The 18,216-nt window shown below is 45.7% G+C and overlaps 1 protein-coding gene across 4 annotated transcripts in view; it reads left to right on the top strand.

Annotated features, from left to right (window-relative positions):
- Window positions 1-18,216, top strand: part of MTOR (mechanistic target of rapamycin kinase) — a 107,946-nt gene that overhangs the window by 17,393 nt on the left and 72,337 nt on the right. For 2 of the 4 annotated variants that reach the window (XM_090024188.1, XM_090024187.1), the window contains exons 19-29: window positions 893-1,143; window positions 1,978-2,019; window positions 3,045-3,131; window positions 7,207-7,374; window positions 8,388-8,500; window positions 9,331-9,493; window positions 9,816-9,908; window positions 10,652-10,798; window positions 12,095-12,237; window positions 14,732-14,894; window positions 15,014-15,159. In XM_090024188.1, the coding sequence (XP_089880314.1) occupies window positions 893-1,143; window positions 1,978-2,019; window positions 3,045-3,131; window positions 7,207-7,374; window positions 8,388-8,500; window positions 9,331-9,493; window positions 9,816-9,908; window positions 10,652-10,798; window positions 12,095-12,237; window positions 14,732-14,894; window positions 15,014-15,159 (1,516 nt within the window). The remainder of the gene's footprint in view (window positions 1-892; window positions 1,144-1,977; window positions 2,020-3,044; window positions 3,132-7,206; window positions 7,375-8,387; window positions 8,501-9,330; window positions 9,494-9,815; window positions 9,909-10,651; window positions 10,799-12,094; window positions 12,238-14,731; window positions 14,895-15,013; window positions 15,160-18,216) is intronic. The other 2 variants (XM_090024190.1, XM_090024189.1) reach the window with 1 other exon arrangement.

Raw genomic sequence — 18,216 nt, 5'->3', positions numbered from 1 at the left:
GTTTGCCAGGCATTTGCTTAAATGAAATGATTGAATGGTTTCACTTCCTCTTTTAATAGGAATTTTTTATATTGGCCCTTTCCATTCTTAAAATGAAAAGTATAACAGCAGGTGGAACATGCTAACCTGTGTCCCTACATTCAAATACATTTTGGAGCCATAGGGCAGTAAAAAGCACCGCTCCCCGCCTCCAGGTTAGCAGGGTGACTGATTTTATGGATAGTTGTGGGGGCAGCTTGCATAAGGGAACTAAAGTAGCTAGGTACATGTGAATATGACCCTGACTAACTTAAGTTAAATTGGCCAATATGGAAATGTCTGTTATAGGAATAGTAATATTGCTCTCTCATCAGCAAGATTTTCTTTTGTAAAATGGCACCAAGTTGAAATACCCCATTTCATGCTTTAGAGCTTAGATTATCTATGGTCTCTTTGGGCTTCTACCCTGTTCTGTTACACAGGTGAAAGCTATGGTACTTCCATCAGAGCTGGTTTAATTTTTCAGGAGTTCCTCTCCTCTAAACAAAGTCCCAATTCAAAACTGGTGAATTGCTAAGAATTACAGTCCAGTTCTAATTTTTAAATGCATATATGAAAAAGACATGGACAAGGGTGCTTCATAATAGTTTATTACAGGGGGCAAATGGCTGGTGAGTAATAGGTTCAGTGTTGCCTGAAGACTTGTCTATGTATGGAAATTTATCAAAAGAGCTATTCTGAAATAGCTTCCAGAGTCTTGGAGCTTTGATGTAAAATTCCTATAAAATGTCTGCCCCCTCTGAGCATGCCCATAGTGTAAACATCCATTTTTCCCCATTAGCTGGTAGTGTTTGTATAGCAATATTGAAATGCGCTGTGTGTATACTGGTGACTCTTCTTTACTTCCTACCAGCTGATTACAGTACCAGTGAGATGTTGGTGAACATGGGGAACCTCCCACTGGATGAATTTTATCCTGCTGTCTCCATGGTAGCATTGATGCGAATCTTCCGAGATCAGTCCTTGTCCCAGCACCATACAATGGTCGTCCAAGCCATCACTTTCATCTTCAAGTCCCTTGGGCTGAAGTGTGTGCAGTTCCTACCCCAGGTCATGCCAACATTCCTCAATGTAATCCGGGTTTGTGACGGTGCTATCCGAGAGGTGAGTGTTGTTCTCTCCTGTCTGCCCCAGAACAGAAATCCATTGCAAAGAGAACATGACTAGCTTTGGGCACTCCTGCACTGTGTGTGTTGCTGCTAAGCATGCTGCAGAAAGTGAGGTACTAGCTCTGCTTTCTTTTGTCTCCAGGCATTGGTCAGAACATCAAGTGCCACCAGTTTTTCTGCTTCTCAGGCTGTTACTGAGCATCCTCCTTAAATGGCCAGCCCCTGGCTCTACTTCTTTGCCAAACCACTCGGCCCAAAAAGTGACTTTGCAGCTAGCTCCCCCAGCCTTCCATGGCCTCTGCAGTTCATGCCCCTGATGCACAGAGAATTTTTTTTGCATGTTGCACTAAGTGTCTTTTAAACCTTTGCCATAGACATGTGCTCTCATCCCCCTTTGAGAGGGATTATGATTTGCCAGTGTCAGCTGATGATTCCACAGAATCATCTTTGCCTCTTACCTAGCAGTTATCAATTGTGCATGACAGCACAAAAACGAGCGTTGGCTGCATCTGACCAAAAAATGGCTGAGTCTAGCAGAAGCTTTTCCTCCTAATACTGAAACTGGTGTGTGTGGGGTGGGATGGGGAACTTGCATGGGTTCCCAGAGTTGTTTGGTACGTGGGATGGGAGCTACATACTTACCCTTGTGGAATGTCTACCCTGGTATAGAACTGCAGTTGCCACAGGCTAATTCCCTACCAGACTGAACTACTGCTCAGGTCGGAAGGAGAAATCCTGGCACTCTTGGGTTGGCTGAGTGCCTACCCTTGATTGATCTAACATGCTTGAAAGCTATGCAATTGTGCACACTCTGTTTAAAAATTTTCAGGTAAAAGAAGATGGTGAAAGTGTACTGGGGAGAAGAGCTGAGGTGGGTACACGTGACTTTAAAGCCCAGACGAGGCAGGCCCTTGTCCTGTATGTAAGCACTTCGCAACTCTAAGAGAAGACAACTCCATGGGGGCTCAGGGTTACTTCTCGGTAAACACATACACAAGCCGCCTGTAGCCAGAGACTGATTATTTATTTATTTTTAATCCCTTGTCCACTTGCTCAATTTTCACTGAAAAGCCCTTCCTTGATTTCTCTGAGTATTGGCCTGTATTTTCCTGCTGTGAATAGCAGAAACAATCTATACTAGAAATTTTTTGTGAAAAAATAAAATATAGTAGAAAACACTTGTAAACACTCTTAATCTTTTAAAAAAAAAAAAAAAAGCATATATGTATTTGTGGACAAGGGCAGTTGATCCAAACTGACATATTATTTCATATCAAGCTCCAAAGTAAAATCACCACAGTGGTAAGTGTGCACGTGATTGTGTTTTGTTGGATCAAAGGTAATCATGAAACAGACATAGCAAGCATATGGTAGAAATGTCTAGTTCAGTTTTTCCAGGGTACAGTTGGTCATCTTCCTGTGAATTCGGCAAGTCCCAAGATCTCTCTCCTAATATTCCACCATTGTCTTGGTGGGGAGGGGAGAACTATAGAATCCGACCTTAAAATCTGGGTGTGTCTGGCTGGCAGGCAAGGGGGGAAGAGATGTGGGGCTACATTTTCAGTAACAGCTTCCAGATTTTAGTTTGCAAAATGGTATGATGTTTGAAATTCTGTCCATGAGTATGTTTAGACACCTAACCAGCTTGCATGCCTAAATTTCTTTTAGTGCCTGCATATCCACAGTTTGAAATGCTTTCAGTAAATACTGTAAACAACAACTATATGTTTTGAGGCTGTTGAGAGAATTTAGCCCCAGACTTCCTGCTTATAGTAGCTGTGCATGTTGGTCATTATTAGATGAGCTTGCAGTTGGCCTTTGAAACCTGATTTCTCTTGGGTTGCACTGCCACTTGGATAGTAGCACTGAGCACTACCCTCTTCTTCCTCATTCCAGTTCCTGTTCCAGCAGCTTGGAATGCTGGTATCCTTTGTGAGAAGTCACATTCGACCCTATATGGATGAAATTGTCACCCTTATGAGAGTGAGTATCATCCTTATGAGAGTATGACCTTTAGCTGGTGCCCTAGCTTCTTGGAAGTAAGACAAGGTAAGTAGTAATACTTTCCTTTGAGCACATGGAGTTACTCTTGAAGAAATACCAGAGTAAGAATGTTTCTGTCCACTCAGTGGTATCAAAGGGAGAAGGGCAGCAACTGATGTCAGGGAAGCTCATAAATGATGGGCAAAAATAGCAATTCATCAAATCTTTAGAATTTAACAATACTGTTTTTTTAATCCAATGTGTTTTGAGAGGCATTTTCTCTAGCTGAAGGCCCATGCAGTACTTTGTTAGGGTCATACCTGGACTTTGTTAGCCACTTCTGAATAGATGTTGGGTTCAGGATGGAGCATTGTCATTATAAACATTAAAAAAATTATTTTTCTGCTGCCCCTAAGCCATCACAAACAGCAGTAATTAAAGTTGGCTTTTCCCTACAAGTTAATGGGGCCAGCAGGAAGAATGATGTTTCATATTTCTAGCTGGATGAAAAGGTTTAATATTTGGTTGTAAGTGCATTAAGTGTGAAGAGAAAGAAGCAAGGCATAAATGTAGTATCTTTCTTCTATTTTCTAGAACAGCAGTGTTTCAGGAAGTAGTTCCTGCATGTCAAGGGTGGCATTGTGTGGAAGAGGCTCTAGAATAGACCTGTCTTTGTTATTGCATGATGATTATAAGGGTCCATTCTGACCTGCAGGAAGCCATCCTTCAGGTATCTAAGTGACATGTGCTTGTGAACAGGTGTTGGAACCTATTTGAAGGGACATGGTTAGTGCAAGTTTGACCTCATGTTTTAAATTCTGTGAAACTCAAAATTTAAAAAACCTGAACCAACTGGAAATCATAGACTCATAGAAAGTTAGGGTTGGAAGGGACCTCAGAGGTCATCTAATCCAGCCTCTCGCTCAGAGCAGGAACATCCCCAACTAGATCATCCCAGCCAAAGCTTTGTTTAGTTGGAGTTTGAAAACCTCCAAGAATGGTGCTTCCACCACCTGTTCCAGTGTTTTACTATCCTCCTAGTGAGAATTCTTTCTCATATCTAACCTAAACTTCTCTTGCTGCAACTTGAGACCATTGCTTCTTGTTCTGTCATCTGCCATCACTGAGAACAGTCCAGCTCCATCTTCCTTCAGACCCTACTTCAGGTAGTTGAAAGCTGCTATTAAGGTCCCCTCTCAGTCTTCTCTAGACTAAATAAGCACAGTTCCCTCAGTCTTTTTTCATAAGTCATGTCCATGAGCCCCTTCACCATTTTTGTTGCCCTCTGCCGGACTGTCCCCAGTTTGTCCACATTCTTTCTGTGGTGGTGGACCCAAAGCTGAACACAGTACTCCAGATGTGGCCTCACCAGTGCTGAACAGACTGAAATAATCACTTCCCTTGCCCTACTGGCAGCAAACCTACCAATACAGCCCAGTATGCCATTAGCTTTGTTGGCAACAAGGCCATGCTGCTGACTCATATTCAGCTTATTGCCCACTATAACCCCCAGGTCCTTTTCTGCAGAACTGCTTCCCAGCCGGTCAGCGCCCGGTCTGTAGTGGTGCATGGGATTGTTCCGCCCTAAGCGCAGGACTTTGCACTTGTCCTTATTGAACCTCATCAGATTTCTTTTGGCCCAATCCTCCAATTTGTTTAGGTCACCCTAAAGTGTTTCTGCTTTTTAAAAATCAGTCACAACTGGAGTTTAAAAATAACATTTCCTAGCAGTGCTCAAAACCTAGGTATTATAGCTTATCCTAGCAGGTACAAGCCTGTATATTAGTCAGTAATGAAAATAAGTGATCAGTCTTTTTCTGCATGCACAGAAGTGTGAAAACTAAAATAGAGAATTAATATTCAGTTTGTAATTGCACAACATGAGCTAGTGATAGAAATCAGGAAACTTTGGGATTTTTTAATAATTAACTTAAGCACTGAGAGTTATGTAACCCTTGAGTCTGGAGGATTGTGTAACTATACTGCGGAGCTGAAGAGTACATTTTACTGTGATGCATGCTTTTGAAAGTTTTATAAAAGGAGCATTAAGGCAATTGGTTTATTAAAGCAGAGGTGGGAACTATTATGTTTTGCATGTTGGTCAAAGTTTTCTTTGATCTGGCTAAAAGCACTGAAAAGTAAAAATAAACGATTCTTTTGGGAGCGTTTGCAGATTATTGGTCTGTTGACACTGGGAAGGCAAACAGAGGATCCATTCTCTAGAACTTGTTCCAGCTCATTTTTTAAAAGTTCCTTTCAGACCAGAAAGGAGTTGGGGAAGCCCATTTGTAGGTGGTAATCCTAGTGGGATCCCCTGGCAGTCTGCCTCGATGTCTGCCTAACTAGTGAGCTTGTTCGTGGAAAGTGTGAGGGCAAGAGATCAGGCTGGAATTCTGCTGAAGGTTTTCAGAAATTCTCTTTCTGAAGTTGTTACTACCAAAGAGAAATTAACGCCAAATGAGCTGTTATGGCCTGTGAAGTCCATGGAGATTTACCTTGCTAAGCTGATAGTGTTTGAAACCAGGCTGCTGTCACATGGCACTCTCACTGTCTTTTGAACTGCTTGCGGTTCTTTGGAGCTGGCAGAGGACAAGAAATCTGCCCTGGTTTTAACATTTGCTTAATATTCTGATGGTGAGGCTTGAAGGAAAACGGTTGTTCTCTGACCTCTTCTTATACCAGTGTAAAATATAAAACTCCACTCCATATTGCTTTGATATTAATTGGGCACTTCCTAATGTTGGCTCTGGATTTAGGATCCAGATACCTTGTTCCACACTCAGACCAATCGCAACCTTTCCGTTTGATAATAGGCAAATTTATTGATACACGGAGATAACAGAAAAGGAACAATACAAACAATCAATCAGTTCTGTATATCTACCAAATCCTAAGGATGCCATCAGAGTCAAAGTACATGGCCAGGATGGGTTCTTCACTCTGAGGCTCCTTCTTAGGTGTCAGCAGTCTGGAGGTGGGATGCTAAGGCCCACCCCACCCAGTGGGGTGCATGAGATGGGCTGTTGGTATCCCCTCTATCTATGGTGGTCTCGAGGACCCTTCCCAGGGAATGAGGAGAAGGATGGGGAGGGATGGGAGGGACACAATAAGAGGAAAGACTGATGAGGAGGGATGGGACAAAAGGAGGAACAGGAAGGCGGGGTGCTTTTTTACTCTCAAGTCTCCTGCTTTTGTATTCTCCTTCACTCCTGATGCCTTCATCCATGGCTATCTTTGGTTGGTTGTCTCCCTATGGTCACATGTCCACGTAGCCTTCAAGGCCTTCTCCTAATTTGGTCTGTTCCCCCAAAACCAGGATTCAGACCCCCTTGCTGCTCTGCGGTCTTATAGCTGGTGTCAGTTATGTCGTGTTATGGGCAATATGGTACATACTTCCTCCGTTCTCAGGCTGTGTCCTTGTTGTGTTAGACAGCCTGTCCACCTTGAAGGCTATACGAAACTGCATGCACGCACACGTGTGTGTGTGTGTGTGCGCGCGCACATGTGTGTGTGTGAGAGAGGGAAGGGGGGAGCGAGAGACACCCAGGCTTCTTAGAAATCAACCCCTGCTGCCCATCATCAACCCTTATAATGTATATATCTATACCTATAAGCCAATTCCCAAAAAACAGACCTTTAAATGCCATTTCTAAGCCAACACCTAAAAGTACTTACACTTTCATTTCTTACTAGTCTGCATAAGGGCAGCTGGCATTTAGTTGGTGCTTATGTACAAGACTTTTTGAATTTGTGCATGTTGTACATCAGATCCATTGTAGAGGAAAAGAGTTTGTGTTCATCGGGAGGTTGCAGTCTCTGGGGAGTTGGGGAAATGGAATCTGTCATAAGCAACTAAGCAAGGGACTAGGAAAAATCAGTCACCAAAGAAGTATGTTTCTAACAGCCAAACAAGACAGCACTGGAGATCTCAGATGCTAAAACAGAGGGTTTTGTAATGGTGGTGGGGTTTCTAACTGTTGTTCTGTATCTAGAAATCACTGTCAGTCTCCCTGGTCCTAACATGCACAGGTTGGCTGTAGAGGGCTGTTTTATTGTCTCCTTCTGTCTTCTGCAGGACTTCTGGGTCATGAACAACTCAATACAGAGCACAATAATCCTGCTTATTGAACAAATTGTGGTGGCTCTAGGGGGCGAGTTCAAACTCTACCTGCCACAGCTCATTCCTCACATGTTACGAGTTTTCATGCATGACGGCAGCCCAAGTCGCAATGTCTCTGTCAAGGTGAGTGAGGCCTTAGGCAGGCTGCATTGTTTTAGGTATAGCCTGAGTGGAAGCATGTGGTGGGGAAGGGAGTAACCAGAGCACAGTCAATTGCTGACAAGACAAGACAAGATACTCTACAGCAGGGGTCAGCAACCCCCGGCATGCATGCCAGAGCATGCTATGCATGGCCATTTTGTTTGGCACACCACCACTGGCCTGGGCTCTGGGCAGCTGCTGCCGGCCAAGGAGCCTGAGTCGCTTGCAGCAGGCAGAGGGACAGCTACAAGCCCTGCTGCGAGCAGCCCAGCCTCCATGGCAAGCAGCAGCTTCCCAGAGCCCAGGCTGTCTGTGGCAGGCAGCTGGGAAACTGCAACTGGTACACTGGGGTCTGGAGCCCTGGCTTGGCTCCGTGGCCAGTGATGGCTGTACGCGTGCCTCAGGATGCATGGCGGGGAAGGGGCCTGGGGCAGTACAACCCCAGCTTCTTCCCTGCCATGTACCCCAAAACGCAAGTGCAGCCACTATCAGCCACAGACCCCTGGCTGCTCACAGCCAGCAATGGACAGACTGCAAGCAGCTGCACAGGGTCCAGAGCCGCAGCCCAGCTCTGTGGCCGGTGGCAGCTGCACGTGAGCCTCAAGGTGCACAGCAGGGAAGGGGCTGGGGCAGTGTAGCCCTGGCCCCTTTCCCACTGTGCTCCTTGAGATGCACATGCAACAGCTTCTGGCAGTGAGTCAGACTCTGGATCCTAGTACAGCCGTTAGCAGGCTCGCGGCTATCTGCTGTGAGCAGCCTGGGCTTCATGGTGGCAGCAGCAGCGTGCTGGCAGTGGCTGCACATGTGCTTCGGGGAGCATGGGAAGAAAGGTACCGGGGTTCCCCTGCCACCCATCCCTGACATGCCAACATCATCTAAGCCCAGGTTGCAGGGTTTTTTGGGCACTTGGCCCAAAAACGTTGCCAACCCCCACTGTACAGTGTTGCTGTTTTACAACTTTAAGTTGGGTGGTGTTGGGTTGTCTTCCTCTCCAGCTGCTGAATGCAATCCAGCTGTTTGGCGCTAACTTGGATGACTACCTGCACTTGCTACTACCTCCCATTGTAAAGCTGTTTGATGCCCCAGACGTCCCAATACCGCCTCGGAAGTAAGTATCCACTGTTGTTTGTTTTCTCTTTTTTTTTTTTTTTTTTTTTTTCCCCCCTCTCTCTGTTCCCACTCCCTCTGGGTTCCTTAGTGGTTGCTATGATCTGAAATGGCACTAATTGCTCATTAGTCACTTCCAAAGACTTTGGCTTTCTCTAGTCACCAGTCAAGTGGAAGACCTACTTATTGCTTTGTGTTGAATGCACAGTGCTAGGACAGCCTAAGCCACAGAGAGTGAGCTCATTTGTCTGATATGAGCAGTGGGCAAGCTAATGCTTCTAGCCCATCTTGAATACTGTCAGTACTGTGCTGTTAGCACCCCAGAAATGGAGGTCATTCTCTCTATCAAGGTTGCTGGTAAGACACTCTGAGTAACAATGAAGTGAGCCTTAATGCTGTGTAAATAGCTGAATGCAGGTTGGGCCTAAGCTCTTGCTGCATTGTTACTCAGGATTCATGAGGTAAAAGTAGGCTCTTAATGCCTGAGTTAACAGGCGTGTGTAGCTTGTTAACTCGAGCACTAAGAGGGATTTGGCAAATGTCCGATGCTACTTGCACAGTATAAATGACTGCCTGTCTCACCCTTGGGTATCTTAATCAGCCTCTACTGTATGCTTTATTCTTTTGACATGGACTAAAATAATGGGAGGTGAGAGGAGTTATTAGCCATTGCCCTGTTTCAGGCAATCTTGTAAGTGTTCTCCCTGAAAGCCAAGTCCTTGCAGAAGCTGAAGATGACTGTGCATGTCACCTGTTTCTCTTCAGCCAGCGTGCTCCTTCTGTTTCACTCTGTCAGAGATGATGAGTCTCCCTTTTTTTCTTTGATTTCAGAGCTGCTCTAGAGACTGTGGACCGCCTGACAGAGTCTCTGGATTTCACTGATTATGCTTCAAGAATTATTCATCCTATTGTGCGCACACTAGATCAGAGCCCTGAGCTACGGACACCAGCTATGGATACTCTGTCCTCTCTGGTTTTTCAGCTAGGGAAGAAGGTAATGTCTTTCCTAAGTCTGAAAGCCACCAGAAGAGAGAGGGACTACCCCAAAGTTTATGGCTATAAGATGGAGTATTTATTATGTAGTCAGCTAGGGCCTTAAAAAGATGATACCCAGTTTTGCAATGTTTCCAGTCCATGACTGTGAAATGCAATGGATTTATTCTCAAAATAAACCAATTTCTATCTCTGCCATCATTTGTTCAATTTAAGGTTTTTTAGAATCTAGTGTTGGCCAACAAAATGGACATGGAATCAGTGGGTATATCTTTAGTCTTGGTGAGATTGGTTAATGAACTTGTAAAACCTTTCCCCTACAGTACCAGATTTTTATCCCAATGGTGAACAAGGTCTTGGTGCGTCACAGGATAAATCATCAGCGGTATGATGTTCTCATCTGCAGGATTGTGAAGGTGGGTTGGTTCATATGAATTAATGCAACAGAAAATTTGGTTGGCCTCAGCTGTAGGATGCAGAGCAACTATTTCCATGTTTTTGGGAGATTAGTTATATTATAATCTGGTATTTTGAGAGTAAAAATGCAAAACTTGTCCAGTATGTAAAACTTGATCCTCAGTCCTTCTGCAGGGAACCAAAAGGGATCCTAAGGTCCTAGCTGGTATCCTTCTTTCTCTCAATTAAATTGTCAAATTGAGCCTTCCTCTTTACCATCTCCACACCAGGGCTAAGGGAGGACTCTTCTGCCTTAATTTTCTGCAGTGGACCCCATGGTTCATAAGTCAGTAACTGCTCCATTCTATTATTACTTGCTTAAGGGGGTCTGTAGCACATCAGTATTTAGTAGCTATTGCAGAGACCCATATAGGGGAGGGAAGTGGCAATGCGCATTTGTGGCTCACTATTCCACAGTGGCATGCCTCAGAGTTCAGCTTTTCTATCCTTTGGTGTTGAGAGTCAAGATTTCTTGACACTTCTGCTGAACAGGACTGGGATGATCTGAGCTCACAGATTCCAAGGTCATCCATGTTATGAAAAGTGATTTCCCCTCCCTTGAGCTGAGCTAAGCTGAATGAGTGAGAGCTCCTCTGACTTGCACCAAGTTGACCCTCAGCAGATCTTGTTCGTGACTTGTGCGTGTCAGAGGAAACCTTAATGGTGGCCCTTCTGATCTTCATTCTGAGCCATTGGTTTGCAGGGTTACACACTTGCTGATGAAGAGGAGGATCCTTTGATTTATCAGCACCGAATGCTGAGAAGCAACCAGGGAGAGACACTAGCTAGTGGCCCTGTAGAAACAGGTCCAATGAAAAAACTGCACGTCAGCACCATTAACCTGCAGAAGGTGGGTATGGAGCTCCCTGTTTCAGTACTATGCTGCAGAAAGGCCAGGCTTTTGGTGTCTCAATCCAGGAGGTATGTCCAGTGCCACAGAACAGGGTTTGGGGTTTTTTTCAGTGTTCTCTTCCATTGCTGACTCTCATCCACAAGAGGAGAGTCCCCGTGATATCAGGGATTCCCCTGAGAATCCCGTATTTTTAAGAAATTCTGAGGTGCTTTGTTATACTTGGAAGATGTCTCATGGGCTGTGCAGCTGGTGGGCTGAAAAAGCACCGTGGGTAATATTGTAGGGCTGTTTCTCCAGGTCAGAAGAATAAGCAAAAGTTCTGGACTGCAAGTAGTAAGCCTTGGATAGGTCTCTGACTTCTAGATATATCTTCATTGGTGCACATCGCTATGGAATAGCCTCCTGTCAAAGGCAGCTGTGTAAAGTGTCCTCTGTACCATGTTTGGGGTGTCTAATGTTTGATTAAGTCCCTACAGTATCTGATATTTCCAACTTAGCTGTGAGTGGACAGATGTCTTAGTTGCACATGTGAGACCATCTAGATTCCAGCAAATACTGATTGGCTCAGAAAAATGACAAGAACACTTTGTCCAAAGGTAGCAATAACTTCTGAGACTGATATGTTGGTTGTTGCTTTTGGCAAAATGTGAAAGTAGGAAGTGTTTTTTAGTATAGCCTAATTTTTATTTTATTTTAATGGCTAATTAATCTTTTATGCCTAATGCTCCATCCACTAGCTGCATTGTGTGCAGTGCCTGTTCCCAACAGCAGGCACTAGTAGCCAGCGTTCACTTTGGTTGGCCTTGAAATGTTCACCTCAGACATGTCTACCAGTCAATAAAGACTCTTCCCCACCTGCTTTCAAAAATACAGTGGTACTATTATGTCTGGTCATATATGCCATTGTTTAAGTACTAGCTAGATTCAAAAGTGCTTCTGTATGAAGGACTGAGTTGACCCTGCTGGGTTTGAACATCTAATTCAAAGCATTTCAAAGGTGGTGCTTGAGTAGGGGTATGTGGCACTTAATGTTCTTCATATGAGGGAAAGAAAAGCAGGGGAGGCTTCCTGTGCATGAGGGGAATATATTTGGAAAGATCCTTTGGAGGAGCCAGTAGTCTGAGGAAAGGCACTCTTAGCAAGGAGGGGACAAGCGAATTGCAGCTGACAAAAGGGAGCAGATGCAACAAATTGGAAATATCTCTTCTCTTTGCTCTTCTACTTTTATTCACTGTGAGATTGTGTGCAGGTGCTTCCCTCAGAGCATCTCAGCTATCCTGCTTTTTGTTGCAGGCTTGGGGAGCTGCAAGAAGAGTCTCCAAAGATGACTGGCTGGAATGGCTCAGACGGTTAAGCTTGGAGCTGCTGAAAGATTCCTCATCACCATCCCTGCGCTCTTGCTGGGCCCTGGCTCAAGCCTACAACCCTATGGCCAGGTACAGTCACTATGTAGTTCATGTCTCTCCTTGGAGCATCATATAGATGCCAGAAACTGGAAGAAAATGGAAATAGGCAAACAAGGTTCTTTGGGTAAATGTGCTATCTTTTATTAGACCAACTAAATAATTGGAAAAATTGTTCTTTGTAAGATTTCAGGTACAAACACCCTTTTTCAGGCATAGGGAGAGTCTGCTGGTTTTTGTGTGCTCTCCTGGGTGAAATAGAAACCAAAATGCAGGTCTGTGAAAATGCAAAATGTATGGCAGTGAGGATCAGAAGGAATGGGAGACAATAGGTGAGAGACAGGTAGGTGCAGGGGGAGGAAAGGATGGGGATGTTGAACTGGTGATAGAATGTAGATGGAAAATTTTACCAGCTACATTCTATCACCAATTCAACATCCCTCCCCTACCTGTTTCTCACCTGTTGTCTCCCATTCCCTCTGATCCGCACTGCCACACATTTGCATTTTTACAAACCTGCATTTTGCATCTTGGCTTCTGTTCCACCTAGGAGAGCAAACACAACACCAGCAGACTCTCCCTATGCCTGAAGAAGAGTGTTTGTTTTCTGCAAGCTTTCAGGCACAATTTTTCCAACTGTTTAGTTGGCCTAATAAAAGATGCCACATTTACCCAAAGAACCGTTTCTGTCTATGTCCTTAGACCAATGTGGCTACAACCCACAACCCTGAAGGAAATGGAAAGTCATTTAAGAGCTGCTGAGTTGTACAAAATAGAGAGAACTATTGTTTGGGGGTAAATAAAGCAGGTGGAAATTGTACTTCCTCTCCAGTTTGTTGAGGTACAGAAAACCTGAGTAGAATTTTGCCTATTATTGTTTTCATAATTACACAAGGCAAATGTCAATGAAGCTGGAAAAAGAGCAAAGTGTAAAATAGCTTGTAGGGTCCCATGTCTCAGATAAAGATTCCTCTAGGCAAATAAACATCTGTGATTTTAGTTCTTTCATAACCTCTATGTCAGGGCTGACTTGTGAGTGCTATAGAAACCACCTATTTATCTCTTCGCTGTGGCATATAAATATCACCTTGATGTGCAGGGGCCTCACTTTACTACTGTCACAAAAGTGTGGCCTGTTCGAGTTTTAATCTTTTCTTTTATAAGTGAATCCTAGCATGCATGAAATAGAAGGATTGATTGCCTGGCAAGAGTATGGGACTTGCTGTGTGGTTAGACAGCATGCAAGTGTCCTTCATACAGGTCTGCAAGTACATCTCAAACCTCTATTATTTCTCTACTTCCCCTGTGCACTTTAACCTTACCTGCCATAAACCCAGCCATTGCACTCCTTCAGTGAATATAGGTAATGTGGTAGCTTTGTGTTGTGAACATATGACACTTCTCCTCCCCTGCCGCCCCCATCCCTTCCTACTGCATATAAGGATTTTTTTAAATTCTATTTTAATCTGCTTCGGTGTTTTGTACAGAGAACAAGGCAAGAATCATCTCTCATTTTTTTTGTATACCAGCATGGATTGTAGGACTTGGCACAGAAGGAACAAGCGTTTTTAAATTAATCCTTAAACCACTAGAATGTGTTGTAGCTTAGTGGCCTGAGCATGGAGTGTGACACTCCTTTCAACCACATATTTAAATCCTGGCTGGGTATACTTGGCCATGTGTTAAGTAAGGTAGGTAAACAGAGTTGCGTGCTATTGTTGTAGGTCTAATGAGTTGAAGCTTCAAAACTGAGGTTTCTGTATAGTAAAGATCCTATGGTATTTTCTGTAGAAGCTAAAGGGGTCCACCTTCTCTTCCTCCTTTTCAGTGTAGCAGTGACTGAAAAGACTTTTCCATATGGAGTTGTGTAAGGCAGATGGGGACGTCTGGCATCTAAATGAGTACTGCTTCAATGGACAGTACCAGGGATTACAAGAAAACCTTGTTTAAATCTGTTTAATATCCTGTTTTCTCTGCACTGAAAAGCAGTTATAATTGAAGGTGAACAAAAGCTAAAGCAGCAGCAGCTTTCCCAGTGATGTAATTTAGTCTTTTATATAAGATTCAGTGCATTAGAGAAGTGTGTCCCTAGATAACCTCAATCAGTCTGCCTTGAAGGAGCTGCATCTGCCAATAGCACAAATTCACTGCTCTCCTATGGATTTGGTTTCAGATTTTTAGTACCTCAGCAAGATGCTTAGAACTTTTGAACTTCTTATATTCCAAAAAATACTTGGTTCAACACTGAGTTTCTGAAATAGCTTTAGCAGCCGGCAAAGTGTTGAGCCAGACATTGTGTTTCACACCAGATAATAAGTGGGGGAATCTACATATGCAACTAATTAATGCACAGAAAGTTTACTGCACAGTAAGCTTTCTGTGAAAGCATGTCTATATGTGCACCCATTAGGAGGAAAATATGCTCCTAACAGGAGCAGTACAGGGCAGGGAAATACCTACCCTGTTCTCCTGCCATATGAATGTTGGGTCCCAACCACTGACCATGTCCCTGTTCCTCTGTCCTCAGAGATCTTTTCAATGCTGCCTTTGTTTCATGCTGGTCTGAGCTGAATGAAGATCAGCAGGATGAGTTGATCCGAAGCATCGAGTTGGCCCTGACTTCTCAGGACATTGCAGAAGTCACTCAAACCCTTCTGAACTTAGCAGAATTCATGGAGCACAGTGACAAGGTAGAGGTGGCAGGCAGGGAGCCCTTCTCTAAAGATACTTGGGTGACACTTGTGGCAGGTTTATAACTGCAAGCTCTGTCCTCTTTGTCTACACACTTTGTTTCTGATCTCCTCTCCAGGGTCCTCTGCCATTGCGAGATGATAATGGCATTGTTCTGCTGGGGGAAAGAGCTGCCAAATGCCGAGCATATGCCAAAGCCTTGCACTACAAGGAGCTGGAGTTTCAAAAAGGTCCCACCCCTGCCATCCTGGAGTCTCTTATCAGGTAGGAGTCAAACTGAACAGCTTCACGCTGTCTCCTCTGTATTGAAATTCCCATGTGCAGCATTGTCATTTGAGAGCCTAGGCTTAGGCCATTCCTTGACCTTTTAAAGAAAGCCCTTGTCATGTTTCAGATGGTCTGTTAGGAGATCCAGGGGTAGGTTTCCAGATTGCCTGGAGTTTGTAGGTTGTACACCCTCCCCTATCAAGTTCCTTCTACCTTCTGTGGAGTAAAGGTTCCAGTGGGAGCTGTCACTCAGGACTCAGTAACGTCCCTGCCTCCTTCAGTGAGCTGTAACCTGTTAATGACCCACCAGAGCACATCAGGGAGAGGCCTGGGTGTGGGTCCCCATGAAGTAGCTAAGGCATGGAACAGAGAACCTCCAAGAAAACAAAGCTGGTGATGCTAAACCAAATGGAGCTTTCAGGACAAAATCTTGGCTTTTAGCTAGTGTATTTTGTTGGGGTTTCAGTGCTTCAGATTGGGCTAATGTGGTGCTCATTCTTGACATGGCAGGAATCTCTAGGTTCTAGAAAAACCCAGTGATTGCAAGGAGCTAGGGGTGTGTCCTCAAAATGAGAGACTTCAACTAGGCCTGTGTGAAGCAGCTAGTATTTGCTTCGGATTCTGGTTTGACTGATTCGGCCAAATCGATTCGGAGTTTTGGCTGCTTCCGAATCGGCTGAATCTCTGAATCACACAGGCCCCATCCCCTGCCCACCCTAGCTCTCAACTCTTTGGGGGAAAAAAACCAAACAAAAACCCACTCACTGGCTCCTGCCCAGCAGGTAGGAGGCAATCCCTGCTGCCCCCCCACTGCTCCATGCCATGTGGGAGCCCCTTGGCCCCCACGTGCTATCCCAACCCCACCGTGGCTGCCCCGCCTGCCCCAGCTCCCAGCCCTTTAAAAAACAAAACAAAAAAATCCCCTGGACTCACCAGCTCCTGCTCGGTGGTGGGGAGGGGGATCTCCACTGCTCCACACTGCGTGGTGGGGCTTTGCCAGAAGCCCCTCGGCTGCTGCAGCAGCCGGTAAATCCAGGGTTTTGTTTTGCTTTTTTTTAAAGGGCTGGGAGCTTGTGGGGGGGGTGGACTGGGAAAGCAGACAGCGATTGGGGGGCTCATGGCAGAACTCTCCCACGTGGTAGGGGGACAGCAGGGATCACCCCTCCTCCTGGCATCAGCCATTGAGTAGGGACTTTTTTGTTTAAACAACTGGGAGCTGAGCCGAGCGAGGCAACCATGGGGAGGCTGGGGGAGCGGGCGGGGATCAGGGGTGTGCCTGGGGTGGGGGGAGGCTGAGGGAGCAGGCAGAGGATGGGGCCTGACAGGGGCCCCCCTGCCCCCTACTTACTAGCATGAAGTCCTGGTCCAGTTCCCTGCTGCAGCAGGCGGGGACTGCCCGGATCGCCAAAGCTCTCCGAATCTTTTCCGAATCGATTCGGAGTGCTTCGATGTTGGACCTTTTCATTGGACCCCTGATTTGATTTGGATTTGGAAGGTTCAGCCACTGAATCAGGTTGAATCTCCTCCAAATCGAATCGGCACCTGAAGCTTCACATAGCCCTAATTTCAGCCTTCCTGACTGCAGACATTTTTGAGGGACCAGTTACCAAGCAGCCAGAGTACTTACTTAGAAAATGAAGCAAACCCAGGAAGAGTGTGATTCCCAGCAGTTAATCCAGGCACAGGAAAGGGAGGAAGCTTCTTGCTGTTTTACAGTCTGTACTCAACTACTTGGCGCTGGTTATCATTACTCAGATAATCGGTCACTGCATTTGGCAATATGGTGTGAAGCAGTTTTGTCATGTGGTCTCCAGGATCATGCCCTGCAAGCCTGTTTTGTGGAATAATAGGAGGCATGTGAGACATCTTGTTAATTTGAGATGGTATAAGTGTAAGCCTATGGGACTATGCCAAGGCAGTGTTGTAAAGGCAATAGTATCAGGAAGCTGCGATGCAAAGGATTCTCTTGACTGGCTTTGTTTTCATAGTATCATAGTATCATAGTAGCTAGAGTCGGAAGGGACCTAGGTAGATCATCTAGTCCGACCCCCTGCCTTGGCAGAAAAGAGCACCGGGGTCAGATGACCCCGGCAAGGTGCTCATCTAACTTCCTTTTAAAAATCCCCAGGCTAGGAGCCTGCACCACTTCCCCTGGAAGCCGGTTCCAGGCCCTAGCCGCCCTGACTGTGAAGTAGCGCCTCCTAATATCTAATCTAAACCTACCCTCCGCCAGCTTGTGACGGTTATTCCTGGTCACTCCTGGCAGCGCACGGGGGAACAGGGACTCCCCCAATACCCGCTGATCCCCCCTGACCAGTTTGTAGCAGGCCACAAGGTCCCCCCTTAACCTTCTCTTGTGGAGGCTAAACAGGTTCAGGTGCCGTAGCCTCTCCTCATAAGGCCTGCCCTGCTGACCCCTGATCATACGAGTGGCCCTCCTCTGGACTCTTTCCATATCGTCCACGTCCCTCTTGAAGTGTAGCGCCCAGAACTGGACGCAGTACTCCAGGTGCGGCCTGACCAGTGCCGCATAGAGGGGGAGGATCACCTCCCTGGATCTGCTCGAGATGCATCTGTGGATGCATGACAGGGTACGGCTGGCCTTCTTGACTGCCTCCCCACACTGCCGGCCCATGTTCATCGTGGAGTCAATGAGGACTCCAAGATCCTTTTCCGTCTCCATGCTGGCAAGAGGGGAGTTCCCTAACCTGTAAGTGTGGTGCCGGTTCTTCCTCCCCATGTGCAACACCTTGCACTTATCAGTGTTAAACCCCATCCTATTCTCATCCGCCCACCGTTGCAAGCTGTCAAGGTCAGCTTGTAGCCTATTGCACCCTTCTAGTGCACCCACATCCCCCCACATCTTAGTGTCATCAGCAAACTTGAACAGGGTGCTTTCTACCCCGTCATCCAAGTCACTGATGAAGATGTTGAACAGTGCGGGCCCAAGGACCGAGCCCTGCGGAACCCCACTGCCCACGTCCTTCCAGGTCGAGAAGAACCCATCCACTACCACCCTCTGGGTGCGGCCCTCTAACCAGTTGGCGACCCATT

The sequence above is a fragment of the Crocodylus siamensis genome, chromosome 12 (genome assembly GCF_052110815.1).
Source record: "Crocodylus siamensis isolate JL-2025a chromosome 12, ASM5211081v1, whole genome shotgun sequence".
NCBI classification, from domain to species: domain Eukaryota; kingdom Metazoa; phylum Chordata; order Crocodylia; family Crocodylidae; genus Crocodylus; species Crocodylus siamensis.
Note: the sequence above shows the minus strand (reverse complement) of the source record. Positions and strands in the feature narration are given on the sequence as shown.